Raw genomic sequence first — 20,108 nt, 5'->3', positions numbered from 1 at the left:
GATATCGAACCAGCAATGGCGATCCCGAACGACGTTGCTGAGTGGACGAGCGTCCAGCGGAAAATTTAAGAAATGTCAAAAGCCGAACACTCGCGATAGTCCTCGAATATAACCCATTATTAGACAGGATTTTGAGTAAGTAATATAGTACTCGTATCGCAATGACTACGCCGCATTATTCCGAATTGTTGCCGGATTCGTAGGACATTTTTATCGCGTCTCCGGGTTCCGCATTCGCGTTATCGATTTGTTGCATGGTTCTGTCATGGAGGACCTCCTGCTGCAGATCGTCAAGGAGGCTTCGCACGCGAAATTACCAAACATACGTAAATCAGCGCAAGAGGCACATGGTGAGCTAAACCTAAACATCGAACATTTCATTTTGTCCGTTTTTTCACTCTCCACTCCACATACTTATTCTCTCCCACAGATTTCCTAGACAAGCAACAAGGCCTGTTGCGGGATCCGCCGCACGAACTGCGGGCAAAATGCCTCCACACCTTTCAGCTCGCCCTCGAAACAAGGAGAAGCAAATTTGTCGCCTTTGGTCTTGCTGGCCTACATGTAACGCATTTTCATCATTCCGATACTCACAGCTGTTCGCATTATTCCGACAGGTTGCCTTATCGCTCATGGATTGCCTCACTTTCACTGTGTAACACGCTCGTATTTGCAATAACCACATCCTGGGTGGTACAATTACTGATAGGGCTCTTAGCAAATGATACTCACTATGCTACACAGTTTGCACTCCCTCACTTTTCTGACCTTTGCTAATTTTTCATACTAATTACTGTTTTCATGATAACTATATAAAATTATTCAAAAATATCATTTCCATTTGAAACCACATTTTCACTGAAAAAAATTATTCTACGAATATACACTGTGCCACAAATTTTTTTTTCAGTATTCGTGAATTTTTATAAAACTGAGCAGCTTGACAAAATTTAGACTCATTCAAAGCTGTGTTAGTTAGCAAGTTAGCAATCGATATTCAGAGAGTAGTTTTTGCTCACTGATTGGTCGTCTGATTTATATCTCTCATTATAATTTCAGACTTGTTATACAGTGAAAGTTGATCAATAAGAAATGGTTAACTATTATTTTAATTTCAGTCTCTGTCTCCTGTTGTAACAGCATTCTGAATAAATTATGCAAATCTGAAGCTCTTACCAAATGACTTTTATTGCAATGGAAGAAGCTCCAAGCTTTTTGATCACAGTTCCCACACTGATTACACAATATTTAACTTATTTTTATTGACATATCCAGCACTTTGCTCACGTTTCACTCACCTTGCTCATGTCGTTTTTCTAATCAACCGATATATAGTGTTAAATTTGACATCGAATGTGTCTGGGATAATTAATATTTACTCACTTCAATGAGTTATTTTTTCATGATGATTCAAAGAAATTTTTTGATTCTAATCGAAATTAAATAATATGATTTCTTATAATTATAAATACAAGTATAATGCAATAACTGTTTATTTATGTTTTATGGCAGAAAATGTTGAGGGACGACAGATTTCAGTCTCCCTATGAGCCGGAGGATGATTCGTTGTGGCTTCCAGCTCAAATGCTCCATGCTATGGGTTCCATATTATCTCAGTCAGATGATGCGCAGACAGACATGCTGAAAGTAAGTTAGTCAGAAAATAGAAAAAAGAAATTTAGAGCAAATACAGTCTAGGCTGTTTTTTCCTGTGATGCGTTTTAAACCAAATGAGTTATTGATATTATTATTGATGTTATTTGTTAAATTTTACCCAGGTGCTGCTGCAAGTTGCATGTTCTTCATATTGGACAATGAATGGTCGTCTTATTATCGCTGTACTAACAACTTGTAGTGAGGCCTTTGAAAACGGAAACCAAGCAGTTAGAACTGCGGCACAGGCAGCTACCAGCCAAACTCTTCGATCCTTCTGCTTATTTCTAGGCAATATGAACAGATATTCATTGCTTAGAATGTAGTTTGGTACATAACACAAATTTTGAACTACTAAACATTTTTATTACAGATGAAGAATGTCAAGAAATGGACGAGAATGCCAAGAAGAATAAAAATATTCATGAAAGAGGGGTATCTTGTTTTAATGAGGCGATACCGATACTACAATACATCTGTAGCAAATTAGATGAAGCTCAAACGTAAGTGTTGCTGGGAGCAATCAAACAAAAAATTTATAGTTGGATTTGCATAAAAAAAAAAACAATTTGGTTCAATCTCTGAATCAAGAACATCCATTGATATTCTATTTAACATGTTTTAAACAATGTCACTGCAGTATTAACTTACACACTTACTACTGCAAAGTTAGGTTTAATCTAATAATTTTCAATGATTTTTCCAGAAATGGCCGTAACGGAACAACAGTTGTGTTTCTTCTAGAATGCTTGCACACATTGATTTCATCTCTTCCGCAGAAAATCCATACTAATGCACACTTCACGACATTCTTGTGGCAAAAATTTTGCCCTGCGCTCATAGCTTTTCTGGGTACTCCAAGAGTTGACAAAACATTTATATCCAGGGAAGGAAAAGACACGGAAGTTGGTAGAGGGTCAGGCTACTTAGCAACAGCTTTGAGTTTTGACAGCCATCAAGCTAAAACTGTTTATAGGTATGATATTACAGTGGCAAGTAAACTTGACTCAAGGTTTGTTGGAATAAGTAATTCTGCACCGATTAGATATATTTTACAGCGTTTTATATAAAATATTTGGAACGTACCAATGAAAAGTTAGTCAAAAAATTTAACTTACAAATTGCAGTATCGGAACAGAATTGGTCCGTTTGGTTGGTTGTGTTGGGTCGCTTCGTCCAGTACTGGAGTCAGTATTTCACAGAATGTTACTATACCCACCACCACAATACCGAATAGAACCTTTAAAAGCACTTCGGGAGTTATTGCGTAGTCCGAGTAGAATGGTAGACTTTGCAGGACCTTTGCTGGTTGAAGATGAAAAAGGAAGTCAACAAAGCGATATGGCGCTAATGCGACTGTAAGTTTTCAACTTTGAACCAATGTTTTTCAAGTCACCGAAAAATTCGTTGCATTCAGTTTTTCTCATTATCTTTGCATCTTCCAGAGTGATGGATTCAATAGAAGAATCAACATCAGCTGGGCCTTTGGTACTTCACGCTTCTGTTTCTTGTGTCGTTGCTATGCTATCTGCGTTGCAGGAGCTTTGCGAAGGAAAAGCTATCAGTCACGAATATACTTGTACAATCAATAGTCTTTACGAAGATCTTGATAGCTGTAACTATCAAGGGCCTTTAACTTACCAGAGTATGGCTAGGCTGCCAAAAACTTATCGGTAAGGGAATTTAAGGACACTACATGAAGTTCAAATTATTCTTCGGTGATCATTCGTGAATAATGATTAATCAACTACTTACTTATACGGTTCTGTTTATAATGTGGGATATATTTCATTAAATAGTGAACAACTAGAGCTTATGAAAAAAGCTAATAACTCTGAGTCAGACTCGTCTGGTCACGGGCTCTCTGAGAACGGAGATTCGTCGGACACGGAAGGTCCACAAAACGAATCAGATATAAATGAAGAGAATAGTTTAGATGAGAATGATTACTCTTTAGAAAATGAGAAGCAAAGATTGAGATTAGAAAAGTTGCCAAAGTGCCTGCATGTCGGAAGACAGATCGCCGAAGAGTGCAATGTCGATGTTGAAAGGCATAATGCAAGATTGTTTGCAAAGACTATTATAACAGATTTGATTCCGATGGTATCAACTCTGAGGAGTAATATTCAGGTTGACGAAGCTTTTCAATCTTTTGCTTCTGAATACTGTCAAGGTGAAATTTCCTGTACCACATATTGTAGTCTTAAAACTTTAATATTTAACAGTTGCTGCATAGGATACATACCTCTTATTCATTTTATGCGTAGGGGTTTTTGCAGAACAACAAAAATTACAAGCTCAGGGAGACACCAGCGTCGATACATGTGCCCTCATAACTATAATGAACGCTGATGGAATTTATTTAGCAACTTATGCCGCTCTACTGTTGAACCTGAAGTTGATCAAAATAAATTATTACAACGATGATACTCAACAAGTACCGATTAGTGAGGTACGTCTCTTAACATTGAGATCGTTTTCTGTAAATCACCAAAAATAATAAAACTCAATGAATTTAAAGGAGCAATTTGTCGAGGAAGTTCATGGCTCTGGTGTACTGGTATATCTTTCAGCCACATGGCTATCTGAACTGTACCAACAAGTTCTGGCATGTAATCTTCTAGAAAAATGCGGATATAACCCAAATACAAAAGAGAATAACGCACTTGTGAATGTACTTACAGGTGAGACTCTGCGAAACGTGTAATAGAGAGGAACGAACAGCTTTTTTTATACATAAAACACCTGTTTTGCTTGTTTAAATATTTTTTAGATATCGACGGGCTGGGCAGTACTCTTCAGAGTGGTCAACTTTTGTCAGACTACCGCCGACTAGAAAGAGCTCAACCATCACACATTGAACCTTCACCAGAAGCAGAGGCAGGAGCCAAACTTTCACGCCGAGTTCTTACTTGCTGCTGGGGGAGCATGATGACTGTTTTAACGGCAGGTCTCAATCCATCGAATGAAGAAAATTCCAAAGGGATTCTTAACAGAGAAGGAGGAAGAAGAGGAGTGAAAGATACAGTTGTGATGGCACTTGAGGGACTGCACAAAGCTGCGACGTTGAGTAATATTTTAGGTAGATATTGTATGCAAAATTGCACCTTTGCTGTTTCCATACTTAATTGTGATTGACGAGTTCAATAGGATTCTTTATACTTTTACAGGCCTCCAGAATCGTTGTGGGTCCATTTTTTCTCTCCTTGCTAAGGCATCCTGTAGCGAACAGTCTACATCAAAATTAAGACGGACCAAAGATGTTCTTAGACTTAAGTTACAAAACAGAGGAGCCAACTTACACACGTCCCATGCACTGAGTATGGAAGTTCTCCTAGCCAGAGGTCTTGAGTTAGGAAGTCATAGCAGTGATTGCTGGCCACATGTTTTCATGTAAGTCTCTTAGTTATATTTAATTATCAAGGAATCTGATGGAAATTTTTATTTGAATGTGAATTTAATATATTCGAAGGGTACAAAATACAGTATGCAAACATTGATTACATATTACACGTAAGAATGAGTTGGTTTGATGCAGTGGTTTTATCCGTTTCAGATGTTGTTTGTACATATGCAAATTGGAGCATGGGTTCTTTAGCAAAACACAAAATCACAGTTTACCAAAGGCACTGCAGAAGAAAGATACTAATATAGGAGAGAATAAAACGACCCAAGAAAGACTTAATCTTAGTTTTAATCTAACAGATGAAGATGAAACTTGGTGCGTCACGATAATACAATTATTATGAACGTTTGATTAAAAGTTATCTATACAAATTGAGTAAATTTTGAAACTGCAATTTTTTTTACAGTGTTGACGTATACAGTTTCCTTTCAACTCCATACAGTCAGAACGTGACAACAGATTCCATCCCTGAAATTATACAGGAATCTAATGCTGATAACCATTTCAATGGTATTCTGCCTGCTGATTATGCAGCTAAAATAATTTGCGTGTTATCGCAATTAGTCGATAGACTTTTCGAAGATGCTGCATTAAAATTGAATTTGCGAGCGCTGTGCTCATTTCTGAATGCACTATGTAAAGCGAGCCAAGCGCAATTGTTCAAGACCACAAATGGATCAAAAGAGAATAAGCGGCTCTGGTGGCGGCGAGCTAAACCAAGAGAAAATGATTTGAACGTATTACTTTTGACAAGACTAGGAGCAGTGATGTTGAAGTGTGTAAGGAGTGGCCGACCATTAATCCATATCATGAGGGTAAGCATGGTTTTGGTCTCCATAAAATTTCCAAGTAGAGGTATAGAAAAATTATAAATCTTTCAAACTGTTACTTTGTTTAAATGAATACTACCTATCTATCTCTGTTTTTAGGTATGGAGCATCCTGGGACCTCATTTTATGGAAGCCGCTTGCCACAAGGACCGTGCAATTTCTAAGAAAGCTGTGCAATGCATACATGACTCGGTTGCGGCGCTATTGAATGAACAGATAGAACTACCTCACTTTCATTTTAATGAGGCTCTCTTCAAGCCTTTTGAAAATCTACTTTGCTTAGAACTATGTGACGGCGATGTACAAGATCAGGTGAGTTAGGAACTTCGGTAGTATACCAATTACTTAAGGTACCTACGTACTGAGATTATGATGATAATGGCAATTATTTAATCTCTATGACAGATTGTGAGCTGCATTTGCGAGTTTGTCGAAACGAATCGAACGGAAATTCGTTCAGGATGGCGTCCTCTATTTGGAGCTCTTAGGGTGGCTTCAGTTGGAAATTCAGAGTCTATAGAATCAGAGCCACTCTTGGAAGTGTTCAGAGTATTTCTGTCAACTGACAATACTCTAGTATTTGCGAATGCGGCTTTGGATTGCATATTATGTTTATTGCGACATGTTAGAGGTCCTAGCGATAACGGAATTGAGGAAGAAACAGAATCAAAGAAAATGCAACTCTGCGTTGAAAGCTTGAAGTACCTTTTAAGCTGCAGCGACATTTTGGCATCAATGTACTGTATGCCTGCATGCCCGATATTCCATTCAGCACAAAGAATCCAAGTCTCGACAATCCCGCAATACGTTGATGCCGTCATTCCAAATCTAGAATTAACAACCTTTGCTCAAAACGGCGATCCTCCTCACGAGACTATCCCGGAAATATCTTACAAAGTTTTATCAACTACCGACGGTGTTCTCACGACGTTACAAAACTTGGATAAACCAAGCGGAATATTAAGGGTTTGGTATTTGCTCATAGAAGGGCTCGCCAGTGCTACCATGATCTGTCCACGCAAGTACCAGCCGCATACGTTGGAAACGTTATTTCACTTGTTGCGAGACATACTAAATATCCCAGGACCTGATTTCGGATTGTACTGCGTCAATCATCTGCTGCTACCAATGGTTCAGAATTGGCTGAGAAAAACATCGAAGATTTTTCGTGGCTGGGACAATTTCGCGCCTAATTTCAAACAGTGTTGTGGACTAACAACTGACTTGGTTGTGGATTACCTAACTCATTTGCAAGGTATTTATTTACGTTTCAGTTATCTAAGCACTGCGTTGGGAATGCAAAATTTTCTTGTATCGCAAACTAAATTTAATCTGTGACGGCGGTTAGCATTCAAGCTTATTCGTTTTAACCGTTTAGCAGAATTTTTTAATTTCCGATTTAGTAATTTTATTGTTATCGGTTGAATGCAATTCAGTTGACAAAAAAGTTCTAATTAATTAGACTATATTCAGTTAAATGTGATCGAGTTCTCTAATGAATAACTGAATATATAAAATTTCAGGACCTGAAGTCGTTCGGAACGAAACGTTTTTACCAGCTACTACGTTGATGCTGAAACAACTTCTTCTCGTGATGGCAGAGTGTGTGGTGCAGCCTACAGAGAGTATTGCGAGATTGGGATGCGCTTGCATCAGGTGAGAACTTCACGATTTATCATACTTTAGAAATTGACGAATTGATATTTTGCCCGACTACAATGTTCTTGATCATGTACAATATTGTTACATATTCCGGAGTTTACGGGTAGTTGACTACCTTTATTCTGAAGGATAAATTTTCAACTTGTTCATACTTCCTTGCCAATACCTATATCATCGCGGTTTTTATTTGCGAATTTATAGAAAAACAAAGAGAATGCGCGCGTTCTTATTTAAACCAAAGAGCATCGATTAGATCGTTATTTATACAATTTTTCCTGTAATACTCATGTTCCGAGAATACGTCGAACGTACAGATATTAGATAAAACGCGTCCGAGTATAGCGAGAGAAGTGATGAAAAATAACAATAAGCCAAAAGCAAACAAACATCTCAGTTCAATACTCCGAAATTGAGCGGGTATTTTGAAAGTAGAATAACATGTTTTGCACCTTCGACAGAAGACTGTTTGCACGGAAGTTTCCACGTATCGGGGCGCGTAACGACGCCGTGTGTCACTGCAGGGCGAAGTGGGTAAATAATTATAAAATCTCATTTCTGCAACGAAGTGTGTAAGATAATAATGAAGCTTGACAGGCTGTCGGATAGAATAAGGCAGCCGGGGAACTCAATACCCCGCGGCTGATCGTTGCACACCGGCAAATCCCTACCAAGCCGATTTTGTACGCAATAAATGTGTGAATGCACAATATATACACATATTAATCTAAACACGTGTGACGAGATGTGCGCCGATCGCACGCCGCATGCAGCCAAGCGTATACCTATATGATATGTACGCATATACAGTCGTTCAACTCCGGACACATTTACCCCATATTATAACGCCCCACACATCCAGTAGTAATTCTATCCCTTCTCGGGGTATCGGTGTAACCTTACGCGTAGGTATATGAATTTAAAAACTGCCACAGGTTATACGCGGGCGTAAAAACCTCGGTCTATAGGTATAAGTCCTTAATCAATTAACGATCTTCCTTTGGCTAAAAATTGTAATTATGCTATACTAGTTGTAAGCTATGAAATATAAAAACCGTGATTTGTATTGATCACGTGTAACGGTTTCAGCTTTGCCACAGAACTCTTTTATTGATTGTATCAGAAGCGATTTAGGTCATGTCCTACTTACAAAGGGTCAATGAAAATAGCATTTCGATTTAAAAGATCAGTATTTATCTTCAATCTTTTTGTTTTAGAATATTGACAATAAAAGATTCGAATCGCCTCCGGTGAGCTTTTTATATCTTGAAAATAATTGCAGGATCTGCAGTTAGCATATGTTGCACTTTGATCCCATGTATGTACATACGTGTGAATGGTTGCGGTTCGTTAATTTTTTCGATTCTTCGTTCGTTCTTTTCTTCTCTTTTCGCGCGATCACGTTGAATTTTGTGCGCGCACGGTTTTGGGTCCTTTTGCATGTTTGCAAATTTTTTTATACGTTTCTTTTCATTATCTCACTATCCCCGCGACTGGCAATGCAAAAGAAATCAATTTTCCAGGTGTTTTCATTCGATCATTGAAATTCCCCGCAGTCAACGACACTGACTGACATTGAAGCGGGTCAATCCGTCTTCGCGGAACCATTAACTGTGTTGTTTTCCACACCGATTTGCGCACTCTGATTCCTTCGTGACGTAGTTCGAGCAAGAGTTGAAAATCGATCCGAGCCTGCACACTCGTATATCTCTCGATAAATTAAAATGTGTAGTAAAGTTTCGGACGTCGGCATCTCAGGATGAGTAATAATTCATTGATATGATTCACAAACCTTGCTGTAACGAGTCGGAATTGATCGATCGTCGCGTTTGAAGATCTTCACTTTAATCTCCACAGGCACGTGCTCGTCAGCGGAGGACCGATGCTGACACCTGAACAGTGGGAGGTATGCGGGGTTGCCTGCTATCGGGCGTGCTCGAATTCCCTTCAGGAACTCCACCAGCTCACGATGGCATTTTCCGCCCGTTCCGAATCGTTCTACGGGGATGTGGCCCAGGTCAAGGTCGCCGCGCGTCGCGACGCCACTCCGGAGGAGTCGGAGCGTCTTCGTCAGCTTGCCGCCCAGGTCTGTGTGCTTGAAAAAAACTTTTAAGAGAAAGAGCGAGCTAAGTGTGAGGAGTGTTTTGTAAAGTGCTATAGACTTAGAGTATTCCTTATCACTTTGCATTCAATATTCCATAGTCTTCAGGCAGCCGAATTCGGGAACCTGCTGATCGATCTCGCCCGTCACCAGCTTACTAAACATTTGTTAGAATTGCAGGTATTTATTGCCGTGTATTCTTTACGCCGATGATGTTATCCCGTTCCACGGAGGTTTGTGACCCGACATCCGATGTACTGGTTTGAATTATTCTCCACTTTAGCACTCCAAAACACGTGACGAGAAATTACTATTTGCAGTCAATCACTGACTCCACTTTCGACTGATTATGAATATTTGGCTGTATGACGAAAGTCCATGTGGGGAATTTTATGGCCACTCACATATCGCACCTAATTATTTTTCTGTTTTTATTCGAGGAATATGAATACGCCAGGGTGACCACAGCTCTGTGCAAACTCGCGTGATAAGGAGTTGGTAATCTACCTATTGCCCCGGTAGTCCGGCATGTACGCCTCCGGTGGTGAAAGACTCACACTTTTATATCTGCGTTTGCAGGATAATTTTTTTATATTTGTTACTCGCGTAATTACCACACTTTCAGCCTTATTTTCTCTAACTTGATGCTAATGACTTTATTTTTGCATTAACGCATATTCAGAACTATCGTAAAGGGTAAATTTTATCGGTGAATTATCTCCGTAAATCGATTCTAGAATTAAAATATACGTACCTTTCATGATACTACGAAAACTTTGTACGTCGTGAAATTCTTTTTTACTCTATCTTGTGTCTTTAAAATGTTACGCCGGTGATTATCGTTAGTATACTGAGAGTGTAAAATGATCTAATTCCGAAAGTGCAAGTTTGAAATCAAATTTTTACCGTTCAATTGAAATTCTGGATATAAATTAGATTATCAAATCAATTTGGCCAAACATTAAATGTTTCGATCCAATTGAAAAATTATCCTCTCAGGATCATGTTATGAGCATGCAGTATATTGTATACACGTAATTACATACCTACTAGACATATATGGTGTATGTATATCTGAAGCTCGGGAGGCCCAATTACTTTGTCTTCCGACGTCGTTCTAGCGTAGAAGTCCATTCAAAGTTTGCGTATAATTTTTCACAATTTCAATTTGATTTCTGTCCAATACCGTAGCCATTCCACCCATACTTCTTGATGCAATTCGTTGACATCGATTTGTTTTCTCGTATGCCACGCGATGGTGAAAATTTTTTTACGAACAATTTTGAGTGGACCATCTAATGTGACTGCTCAGGTGAGCCAGCTGCGCGAGGCTCTGGCTGCCATCAGGAAGCAAAGCGCAGCGATTCTGCCACCAGGGCCTTTCGATGACACCAGAATAGAGCCGACACTGTTGAACCACCTGAACCACCTGAACCAAGCGAATCAACTGAACCACACAACTGCCTCCGGTTGTAGACAGCACACGACACCCCCAGATTACACTAACACTTCGACGAACATGGAGCCCCACTGGCTCTAGCCATTTACGGTAACTCACGTCATGGATTTTAGTTCTTTTACCCGTTCAATCAGCTACAAAAACAACTCTTTCTCACAATGAACGTATTGAGTAAACAGAATGAAATTAGTCTGGTCGGTTTGGTCTTTCGGTCCTTCGTTTGATACACGTTTTTGCGCAGGGGGTTCAAATTTTTTGAACCTTGGCTAAACGTCGCAAATACTCGTATTTTATATACCTGAACCTTCTTTCGTTTCCCGAAATGATAAAACTGGAAAACTAGACTAATATAAGTCCTTGCATACTCGAGTATTAAGATGCTGACAAAAGTTAACTCTGAAATCATTTTCTATAACATTGAGAATTCGGATCAAACGTACCGCGGTTAAACATAGACTAAATTTAATTTAACTTACGCTTGGTGAGTTTTTCTTCCGATTTTGATAGTTAAAGGACAAAATATAGAGCTGAATGGCTGCCCGTTTTTATTGCTTGCTGAGAAGGCACTTCATCGTCACTGCTCTTATTCGTTCATTGGTTTGACATCTTTTTTACATTCCACTGTCACATTTGTGTTACTTTCATATCTGCAATCTTTTTGATCCTCCGTCTTGAAAATCTTGTTTGTGAGGTTCCGTGCTCGCTGGCAATTTTGTAACCTGTGCGCACTCATTGCGATTCTTTTTAATCGTAGATAAGAGTTTGTACTGTTTTACTCATACCGGAGACGCTGCTTGTTTTTAGATCAAGCGAACATGTTGACGAAAATAAAAGTTGTCGGTGGGCACGTGGACTAACTGTGAATTGCAGTAATAATGGCGTGTTTTTATATAATATAAATATAAAGGAATAAATAATGGAGTGGCATCATTTTTGCTGACGGTAGATAGTCATTTTACACTTGAGATTATAGTCGCCGAAACCGAAGTGCCGAATAGCTGCCTGTTTGGATTGACCGCCAGGTAATCATCGCACGCGAGTGTTTATTTGTTACTTCCATCCCAGTGTTTCTAAGATCATGTTTTTTGTCCATAATCACGATTCTTTGTTGAATCAGAGATGCGAAATCGGCCAGTTTTTTCAGCGTTCGTGCAGCTTTTTCGCCTTCCATCAGTCACGTTGAATGACCTCACAAAAAATTTTGCATGTCAGTCTAGAATACGTTACATTATACATATAGCGAAGGACCCATTTACCTTATAGACCCAACCATCAAGTTGCACAGTTTGTTTTATATAGTACGTCACCGCTGAAATCCATGGCTTGAGACCATGGCTGTTCAACAGTATTTCTCACATGTTACACTTAGGATTGCTTCTGCTACGTAGATCGCACGTGTTTTTCCTATGTATAATACAGTTACTATATTGTTACCTAATAGTTATAATGACATAACTACTTTATATGTATATTAATCATACACAGCAGTTTTTACAATTGGACTGTTTGTACGCGCGTGCGCGCCTTCATCACCATTATTGCTGCGCTTTCTTCAAGTACGATTTTACACAAAAAAACGCTGGTTCCCATTTCAGGTATTTCTTCTCGATGAACAACGATCCGAAGAAATTCCGTCAACGGCTGACGAGAGGTCCTTTGTCTTTCTACTTTATCCACCGTCGATTACCACTACTCTCAATCCTGATCTTTACATAGTCAGGGTCCAGCTAAAAGCCCTAGTAGTTGGCCTTTTGGTCCATCAGATGCTGCTTCGTTGCATAGCTAGCGTTCTTCTTCACGGGACTAGACAGCTTATTCCTAGGTGAGGCATGATCCGCGACTACCAAAGAAATGGGATACCGTCTTGAGATTGGAGCTCGTGTATGAATCTCAAACCTTCGCTAAATAGAATAGGATTCAGAACGTTGTATCGTTGACCAGTTGTCAGAACAGTGACGGCGATTCGGAGTTAGCTTCATTGCGGTGTCCCATGTTCTTATCAACCAATTTTTCTGTATTATTATACTCTCGAAAGAAGTGGTAAACTCTTACTTTGTATCATCAAAATGAAAGATATTGTCAAGTACTTATTAGGTTATTAATGTTCAGGATGGTGACACTCCTGAATGGATGACATCACTGAATTTTGTTTGAGAAAAATTGTAGCCATCTTGATGTTTTACTGGTATAGGCCTAAACTTAAGGACAAGAACAGCAGTCAATGTGAGTGTTGTTTGAATTCTAGCCTGGTGCAAGTGATTTTAGAACCGGCGGCATCGTCGGTAACAGATACCCCGGAAAAATCCTTACCCGGCTACTTGCCGTACATGAATTCATCACATATCGACACATTCCTGGCCGCTCTAGATTTGTCACAGGCAGCAGCGATGAAGTTTGATTCCCGCCCCGGCCTTAAGTTCCTGGTACAAAAGGTGGCGAATCTCGACCAGGCAGCGAATTTGTATCAGCAAGCTGGTGTTGCTTGGACGATCAAAGTTGTAACACTTTTCGAATTGTGTTTGGACGAGATTTCCAAAACAGGAGCAGACGTTGACAGAGTGAAACTGATTCTGAGAGGAAATTCGGAAGACAGCGAAAGCGTGCCTTCGACTGCAGACGTTGAGACGGTGAAAAGTCTGGAGAAGTTCGCCAGTCTTTCGAAGTACCTAAAAGAGCTGCAGACGACGTTCGACAACTTGTGCGAAATGTACGTCGAGGTCGTCGTCGACAAGGATGGTGAACACTCGCGGGTCGATCAGTTCGCCAGTCAGTCGGTCTTCTTCTTAGTCGCTCAGCCAGACGACTATCCAGAAATAAAGGGAAAGGAGCCGTCGGAGCGCAGGAACAACGGGGAAAAAGTCCAAGGCGTATCCGCAGTAATTGAGGCTTCGATCACGGCACCTGAAAGCAGTGAGTTGTCCGTGGAGCCGGTACCCCGAATCCATGAAAACGCAGACACGGGTTCGTCATCTTCTTCCGACGACGAGGTTGAGATATACAATCCAAACCTCGACGACGAGAGCGGATTGGAGGAGCTGGGACTCGCCGAGAACGAATCGAGGCCCTTCAGGCTCTCCGATTTGGCGGTCGAGTACTCGACCGATTCTGGACCGGAATCAGAGCCGGAATCGTACGACGAGAACTCGCGACCCGCTTCCCGGCTGGGGTCGATCAACGATCGAATTCTCTACTTGGACCAATCCCGCGAAAGTTCTCGGGAGGGTTACGTCGACACGTTCGATAACGACGATGTTATGAACCGGGCGAATTCAGTGGCGCCCTCGAGATTGGACCACGTTGATTTCCGGGGGGGCGAAGGCCGCGGGGGCAAATGCTCCAAGGATCGTGCAGTCTCTCGCCTCTTGGGAACCGCGGCGACGCCTTTGTCCAGGCAGAATTCCCTCAAGTTCGTATTCGGGGACGGCGACGAAGAGCGGATGCGAGGCTCGCCACCACCCCTGCGATCCCAGTCCGTCATGGAACTCCGGAAGACCTCGGCTGTCCATCGGAGAATCGGGAATTCCCTCAGGCCCAGACCTTCGCAGTCTGTCTCCGAGTCTCCAAAGTCGCGGTCGTCCTCCAAGGCCAGCAATCGTTCCCAGCAGCTTTACACCTCGAAAGTCGCGTGTCTTGAGGAGGACGAGACATCGAGTGTCGGCTCGCCTGTGAAGGTCGCTGAAGACACGATCGAAGAGGATAAGGTGACCGCTTTGCTTGACGCTTACAAACGCAGCAAGCTTGGACTTCGCACAAATCCTTTCCTCCTCGATAAAACTGTCGAGGAGACCAAGGCCAAGCAGCCACCTGTTCCTCCCGAAGTCGAGCTGCAGAGGAAGAAGAGCATCTTCAAGGATCGTGAGGCGCACTGCAGAGCCTGGGCCGAGATTCTGAGCGCTGCGTTGCAGTGGGCTTCCATGTTACCGGTGAGTTTTTTTCATTTTTCTCTATCTCAGTAGAACAATTTGAAGGGGATCAAGTATCGAACGATACTTTTGATTAGTTTATCGCCCATCTCAAACTCATGGTGTGTGGATTATTTTTCTTTCCAACGTAGGACGAGAAATTGGCGCCTTTGCTACCAGTCCTTGTGGGTGGCGTCCAAATTTTAACACGACACGCTGCAGATCCTCCACTGAAACAGCATCTTGCGGTATTATTTCATCGCATTGCGGTCTTGTACGGCTTCTCAACAAATTAAAAACAGATATCCAATCGATTTTAATCTACGACGCTTTCGCTACAGGCAGATAAGCGATTTTTTAAATGTTTGAAAGTTACTGTTCAAAGCTTTCCATACAGGGGAAAAACGGGTCATAGACGCATAAATTACAAACATATTCTAAGTTATGTCAAGAAGCGCCATTTTTTTTCCAAACCTTGGTCGCAGGTTCTATAGCGAAAGTGGTGTAATACTTGACCCTTGTTATGTTTCTTAGGATGGTAGGGACATGGGTGGGATGCCAATCACTTGATTCTAGTTGCCTTCTATCTATCTATACTTTTTAAAAAAAGTGCTAGCGTTGTTATTAGGAATGGGTGAACTGCAGGATGAGTTACCTGAAACCTCTTGTATTTTATAAGGACATTTATACTATTGGTGAAACTGTACTAAATCTAGCTTATAATAGTTTTTTTTTTTTCTATAAGTGTATAATTACACTTTAGTCATATTTATATAATTTGTTATAATTTAATTATGACAGTCGATCTCGCAGTATTACATTTTTCCTATAGCTATACCATTTTTTTAATTCACGATTAAACTGATTTGTATACTTTGTATACTTTGTATAATTAGGAAGCACTTTATGTCACGTTATGTCCGGTTGTCAAGATTCCAGTTTGAGCATAGTTGTATGATTCTTTTTTCATTCGATTCGTTTAGTGATGTTTTTTCTCAATACGATTTTTTTCATTAAATTCCGAATCCGATCAAGTCCGACCTCCGAGAAATTGGCCATCCCATTTTCATTACCATATTACAGTGTTTGCTAATCAGTTGATTGAAAACTTTTATCAATAATACAATGTCATAAAGTCTACAGTTGAATTTTTAAGTATTATTAGAAAGAAAAAAAAAATCACAAATTAAAATGGTATTATCCCGTGGTATTTTCTGACACTTGGATCCTCCAACCGCGCAACAATGGAAAAAGGGATCTTTATATAAAATAAGAATAATGCCTACTAAAAAAAACAAATTCCGTATATCGTATGTGCTATATGATTATAAATACGACATAGTGAGGATACCGAGTTGATAAGCCAATTATTAGGTATATATTATCTGAATGAAAAAACGCTCTATATACGTAATAAAATAATCCTTGGATATAATAGATGTACTTACATGTTATTTTTCGGAGCATATTACCAGTATTGTACTCTCAAGACAATATAAAATATACTGTACAATAAATGCAACAAAAAGAAAGCATTCGTTTATTTTACTGTTCACCTTCGTCGTCCTCCGTCAATGTTCAACATAAACTTTGTTGTAAGGTTTAATGCGTGTTAATATTTTCTATAATATACCGTACAAAGCGGTAAGTAGAAAGTGTGCCTTGCTCTCTGAGTACCTGCTCCATAGATTCTGACTCCCGACTTCCAACCCAAACCCAAGCCGTGTCCCTCCTCCTTCTATTCGTAATATTTATTTATGCTTTTTGCGTTTAACTGTAGTCTGTGGTTTCTTCGCCGCAAGTTCTGAGCTTAGCTACAGCAAGTCGTAACTTTGTCAACCGCTTCCTGGACAGCGATATCGCCAGGGCGACGAAGAGGTATGTTGCTAGGCTGTAAAAAAAATCTCGAGGGACATTTGATCGGTTGTATTTTTGTTGTGTGTAAGTTTCAAGCAGCGCAAAGGAATCCGATACGAGCATTGAACCACCCAATCATCAACCGCCGACTACCGACTAGATCCATATAGCCATCTTTCCCATTTCTTATTTTCTCCTTCGTTTCTCATTTCTCTTTACTTATTCTCCTCACTGCTCCACTGAAAATAATCATGAAAAACGTTACAGTTTTTCCATATCAATTGTACAGAACTGTATTCTGATTTCGGTATACTTGGGTCCGAAATCTGGGCGCAGAGTTTTCTCACGGTGAGAAGACGTCGAGCTCGTCTCCTCGAGATGGCCCGTTGCAGTTGGAATAATTACCGCATTATTATTACCAGGCAATTCCGAAGTCTTCGTCGTCGTTGTCTTCCACGTATAACGTGACCCCCGAGAGACGTCGTCTTCGGAGAGCGTAAACCTCTGTAGTGCAGATAGTTGAGCCGGTGGATTTGTCGGCGCGTCTGCGGTCACCCGCGAGTGTCACCGTTCATCGTAAAAAGCTGAGCTTACGATCCATACCTTGCAGTCTTGCATGGCGAACCTAACTCATATTAGCGAACTATTCTTTTTCACCTTTAACGCGCGAGCCGTCCCGCAATTCTTAACTTTGAACATGCAATAATCAAGTCACATTTATTGCCGAAGAGCTTGCGCCAAGAACCCCACTTTCATCATCATCTCTGACTTTATTTAGTAAAATCAAGCTGGTCTTGTTATTCGTTCGCATTAAGGCGTACAATTCTGTCAGCATATCTTAATTGCAGTACATTATTAATTTGGATCATAGCAGATACCATCTGCAGATTTAATCCTGCATTCGTGATAATTAGGGATAAGCTGTATATGGACATGGGATTTTGCTGAAGTGAAAACAATATTTATCCAGACTCTGTATTCGCTGACCTGGACACCTGATTCAGGTAAATGGCCAACCATGCGAGTCCACAAATTTTCAGAGCAGCTCTACAAGTATTTTGAAAATGAGGTTATCGTTAGGCTGATATAGATGATGCAGACGATGTTCAAGAAGATGTGACATCGCGCCGGAATATAGCCTGAGAAGAATGAGAGAAAAAAAAAGAAAAAAGAAGTTGACATTGAAACAGTAGCGTTAAGCAGTGTGGCCATGCAGTGGTGGCTTGACAGAGCCGTAGAACAGCTGACCACAAATGAACATATGGCATGGCTAATGTTGACTTTATTTACTAGGTATATGGTTTGATACATTGGATTGAATCTGCAACAGCGCAAAAAAGATTTTGTAGTAAAAATTGAAGTATATTTTCGTCTCAACTTGGAGGAGAATGCAAACATTCTACCTTAGCGACGTTTACGTGTGCGGTTGGATGGTCCGATGCCACGACTCGTCATTGTCGGCAGACGTTGACGCAGGATGTAACACGGTGTAAGCTGAAGTGAAAGAGAGCGATAGGAACAAATCCGGCAAGATTTTATTCATGGAAAATATTGCATTATTGTATATTTACATAAAAAGTTAATCTTACTATTAGTTTTATTAGTATCGATAAACTATGTATTTATATAATACTAAAATTAATCATGTACTGATGTGTCTAGCATCGTACAATTGGTATTCACTATTTATGTATAAGATTTACAGTTATACATTACATTCGCCTATAAATAAAGAAGTTTAATTAAATCACTATTACATGAGTTCACAACTCTGTTGTACAACCAATGATGTTTCTTTAAAATGTAACATCCAACATTTTCATTAACTTTTATTATTATTTTTCTTATACTGCTGAAAATACGATAATATTTACTAGTATTACGTACCGATTCTATGATTTGTCTTTTGCATATAATTGTAAATAGTAAGTAGGTATAATGAGATCTTATGCAGTCCGTGACCGTATTTTCGGGCAGGTACAACAGGTTACCCTGGACCCTTGTAAAGTCAAACATGATTTTACAAAAATATGTACAACTATGTATGATACTCGCGATCGGCAGGAGTTTATGAAATTTATAGTAGCTACGTGAGAGAAGCTGATAACACGAGTCTTATCGAAGCTACGTCAAGTCATGTGGAATACCGCGCGGCCAGGTGATGAAATCGAGACGAAAAATTCGCTGGAATTAGAAATTAATCAAAATTGAACAAAAATTTAGATTTATAAAGCGTTTAAGTTAACGTAAATTATTAAAGGAATCCCGAGAAGAAATTTTTGAGCAAATAAAAAGGGTAGTATGTATTAAATTTTCATTCTTTACGAGAAAACCCGTATTTCTAACACGTCCGAAGAGGAAAATCTTCCAGTCGATACTTAATCAATTATAGTGAATTAGTGATTGGAATACGCTAAGGAAGTGTCCGTTCGAATTGTTAGGGGCTCTTTGCGAAAGGTTCCTTGTTTCTCCGATTCATTTCGGGCGATCTCTCAATTAAATTTTCCTAAAAAATAATTTCCTTACGTTCTATAATCTTCCAAAGTCCCATCGACACGAAGCGTATCCAAATCGATCAGCAAGTTCTCCGTACGAATTAAACTCGAGTGCCTGTATTGACGAGCCTGTCAGTGTTTGTTCGAGGAGGGGGAAGACGGAGGGTGTGATGGTGCTTCAAACAATTTTAATAAGGTCTCCAGACATCATTTCTCTGTTCGCTTTCCTCTCCTAAAACACCAATTTCCAGTCTGTTACTACTAATGCTCAACCCGCTAGCTATTGTGACTTGTTCCTCGCTTAAATCACCGTGTAAATGAACGTGTATTTGATTTTGGTTGACAGTGCTGTAGAGTTGAGGGTACAAAACCATCGGTGGAGGATTGATATAATTTTGCGGTGGATTGTAGTACCCCTGATGATTGGGGTTGTAGTTGTGGGACAGAACCGGGGCCGCTGGGCTCGACGCCCACGAGCCGTAGTGATAACCTGGACTTCCGCTACCTTCGCCACTTCCGTTATTTCCCAAAATCTCCAGCTCGGACGATTTCGCTGGTACCAATGGCAGCGTCGCCGTCGGCCCGTGAGGATACTGCATCGACACGCAATTAGGCGTGTACGTGTCTTGCGGAGTATCGCTCAGAACTGCAATTCAATCATCACACTTACTATCAGATAAAGTATCATACTCCCACACCGATCTTAGAACCTTGGATTCAAAATGATCGCAAAGTTAAAATTCTAG

At 40.2% G+C, this 20,108-nt stretch overlaps 2 protein-coding genes across 5 annotated transcripts in view; one reads left to right on the top strand and one right to left on the bottom strand.

Moving 5' to 3' along the window:
* The first annotated feature begins 41 nt into the window (after window positions 1–41).
* Window positions 42–16,538, top strand: LOC124416613 (brefeldin A-inhibited guanine nucleotide-exchange protein 3). The gene is made up of 22 exons (XM_046897841.1): window positions 42–350; window positions 431–564; window positions 1,513–1,647; window positions 1,779–1,944; window positions 2,027–2,156; window positions 2,360–2,629; window positions 2,781–3,011; window positions 3,099–3,326; window positions 3,453–3,826; window positions 3,921–4,105; window positions 4,175–4,337; window positions 4,427–4,735; window positions 4,824–5,046; window positions 5,210–5,374; window positions 5,466–5,874; window positions 5,989–6,201; window positions 6,295–7,144; window positions 7,413–7,545; window positions 9,406–9,634; window positions 12,704–12,930; window positions 13,354–15,031; window positions 15,163–16,538. Exons 1-22 carry the CDS (start codon window positions 266–268, stop codon window positions 15,304–15,306), a joined length of 6,681 nt encoding a protein of 2,226 aa, XP_046753797.1. The 5' UTR covers window positions 42–265; the 3' UTR covers window positions 15,307–16,538.
* A 1,857-nt stretch (window positions 16,539–18,395) lies between these two features.
* The window catches only part of LOC124416615 (protein lozenge-like), a 37,780-nt gene continuing 36,067 nt past the window's right edge, over window positions 18,396–20,108 (bottom strand). For 2 of the 4 annotated variants that reach the window (XM_046897845.1, XM_046897846.1), the window contains exon 6: window positions 18,396–20,008. In XM_046897845.1, the coding sequence (XP_046753801.1) occupies window positions 19,551–20,008 (458 nt within the window). In that variant the 3' untranslated portion in view covers window positions 18,396–19,550. The remainder of the gene's footprint in view (window positions 20,009–20,108) is intronic. The other 2 variants (XM_046897847.1, XM_046897848.1) reach the window with 2 other exon arrangements.

This window comes from Diprion similis, chromosome 2 (assembly GCF_021155765.1).
Source record: "Diprion similis isolate iyDipSimi1 chromosome 2, iyDipSimi1.1, whole genome shotgun sequence".
NCBI lineage: Eukaryota > Metazoa > Arthropoda > Insecta > Hymenoptera > Diprionidae > Diprion > Diprion similis.
Note: the sequence above shows the minus strand (reverse complement) of the source record. Positions and strands in the feature narration are given on the sequence as shown.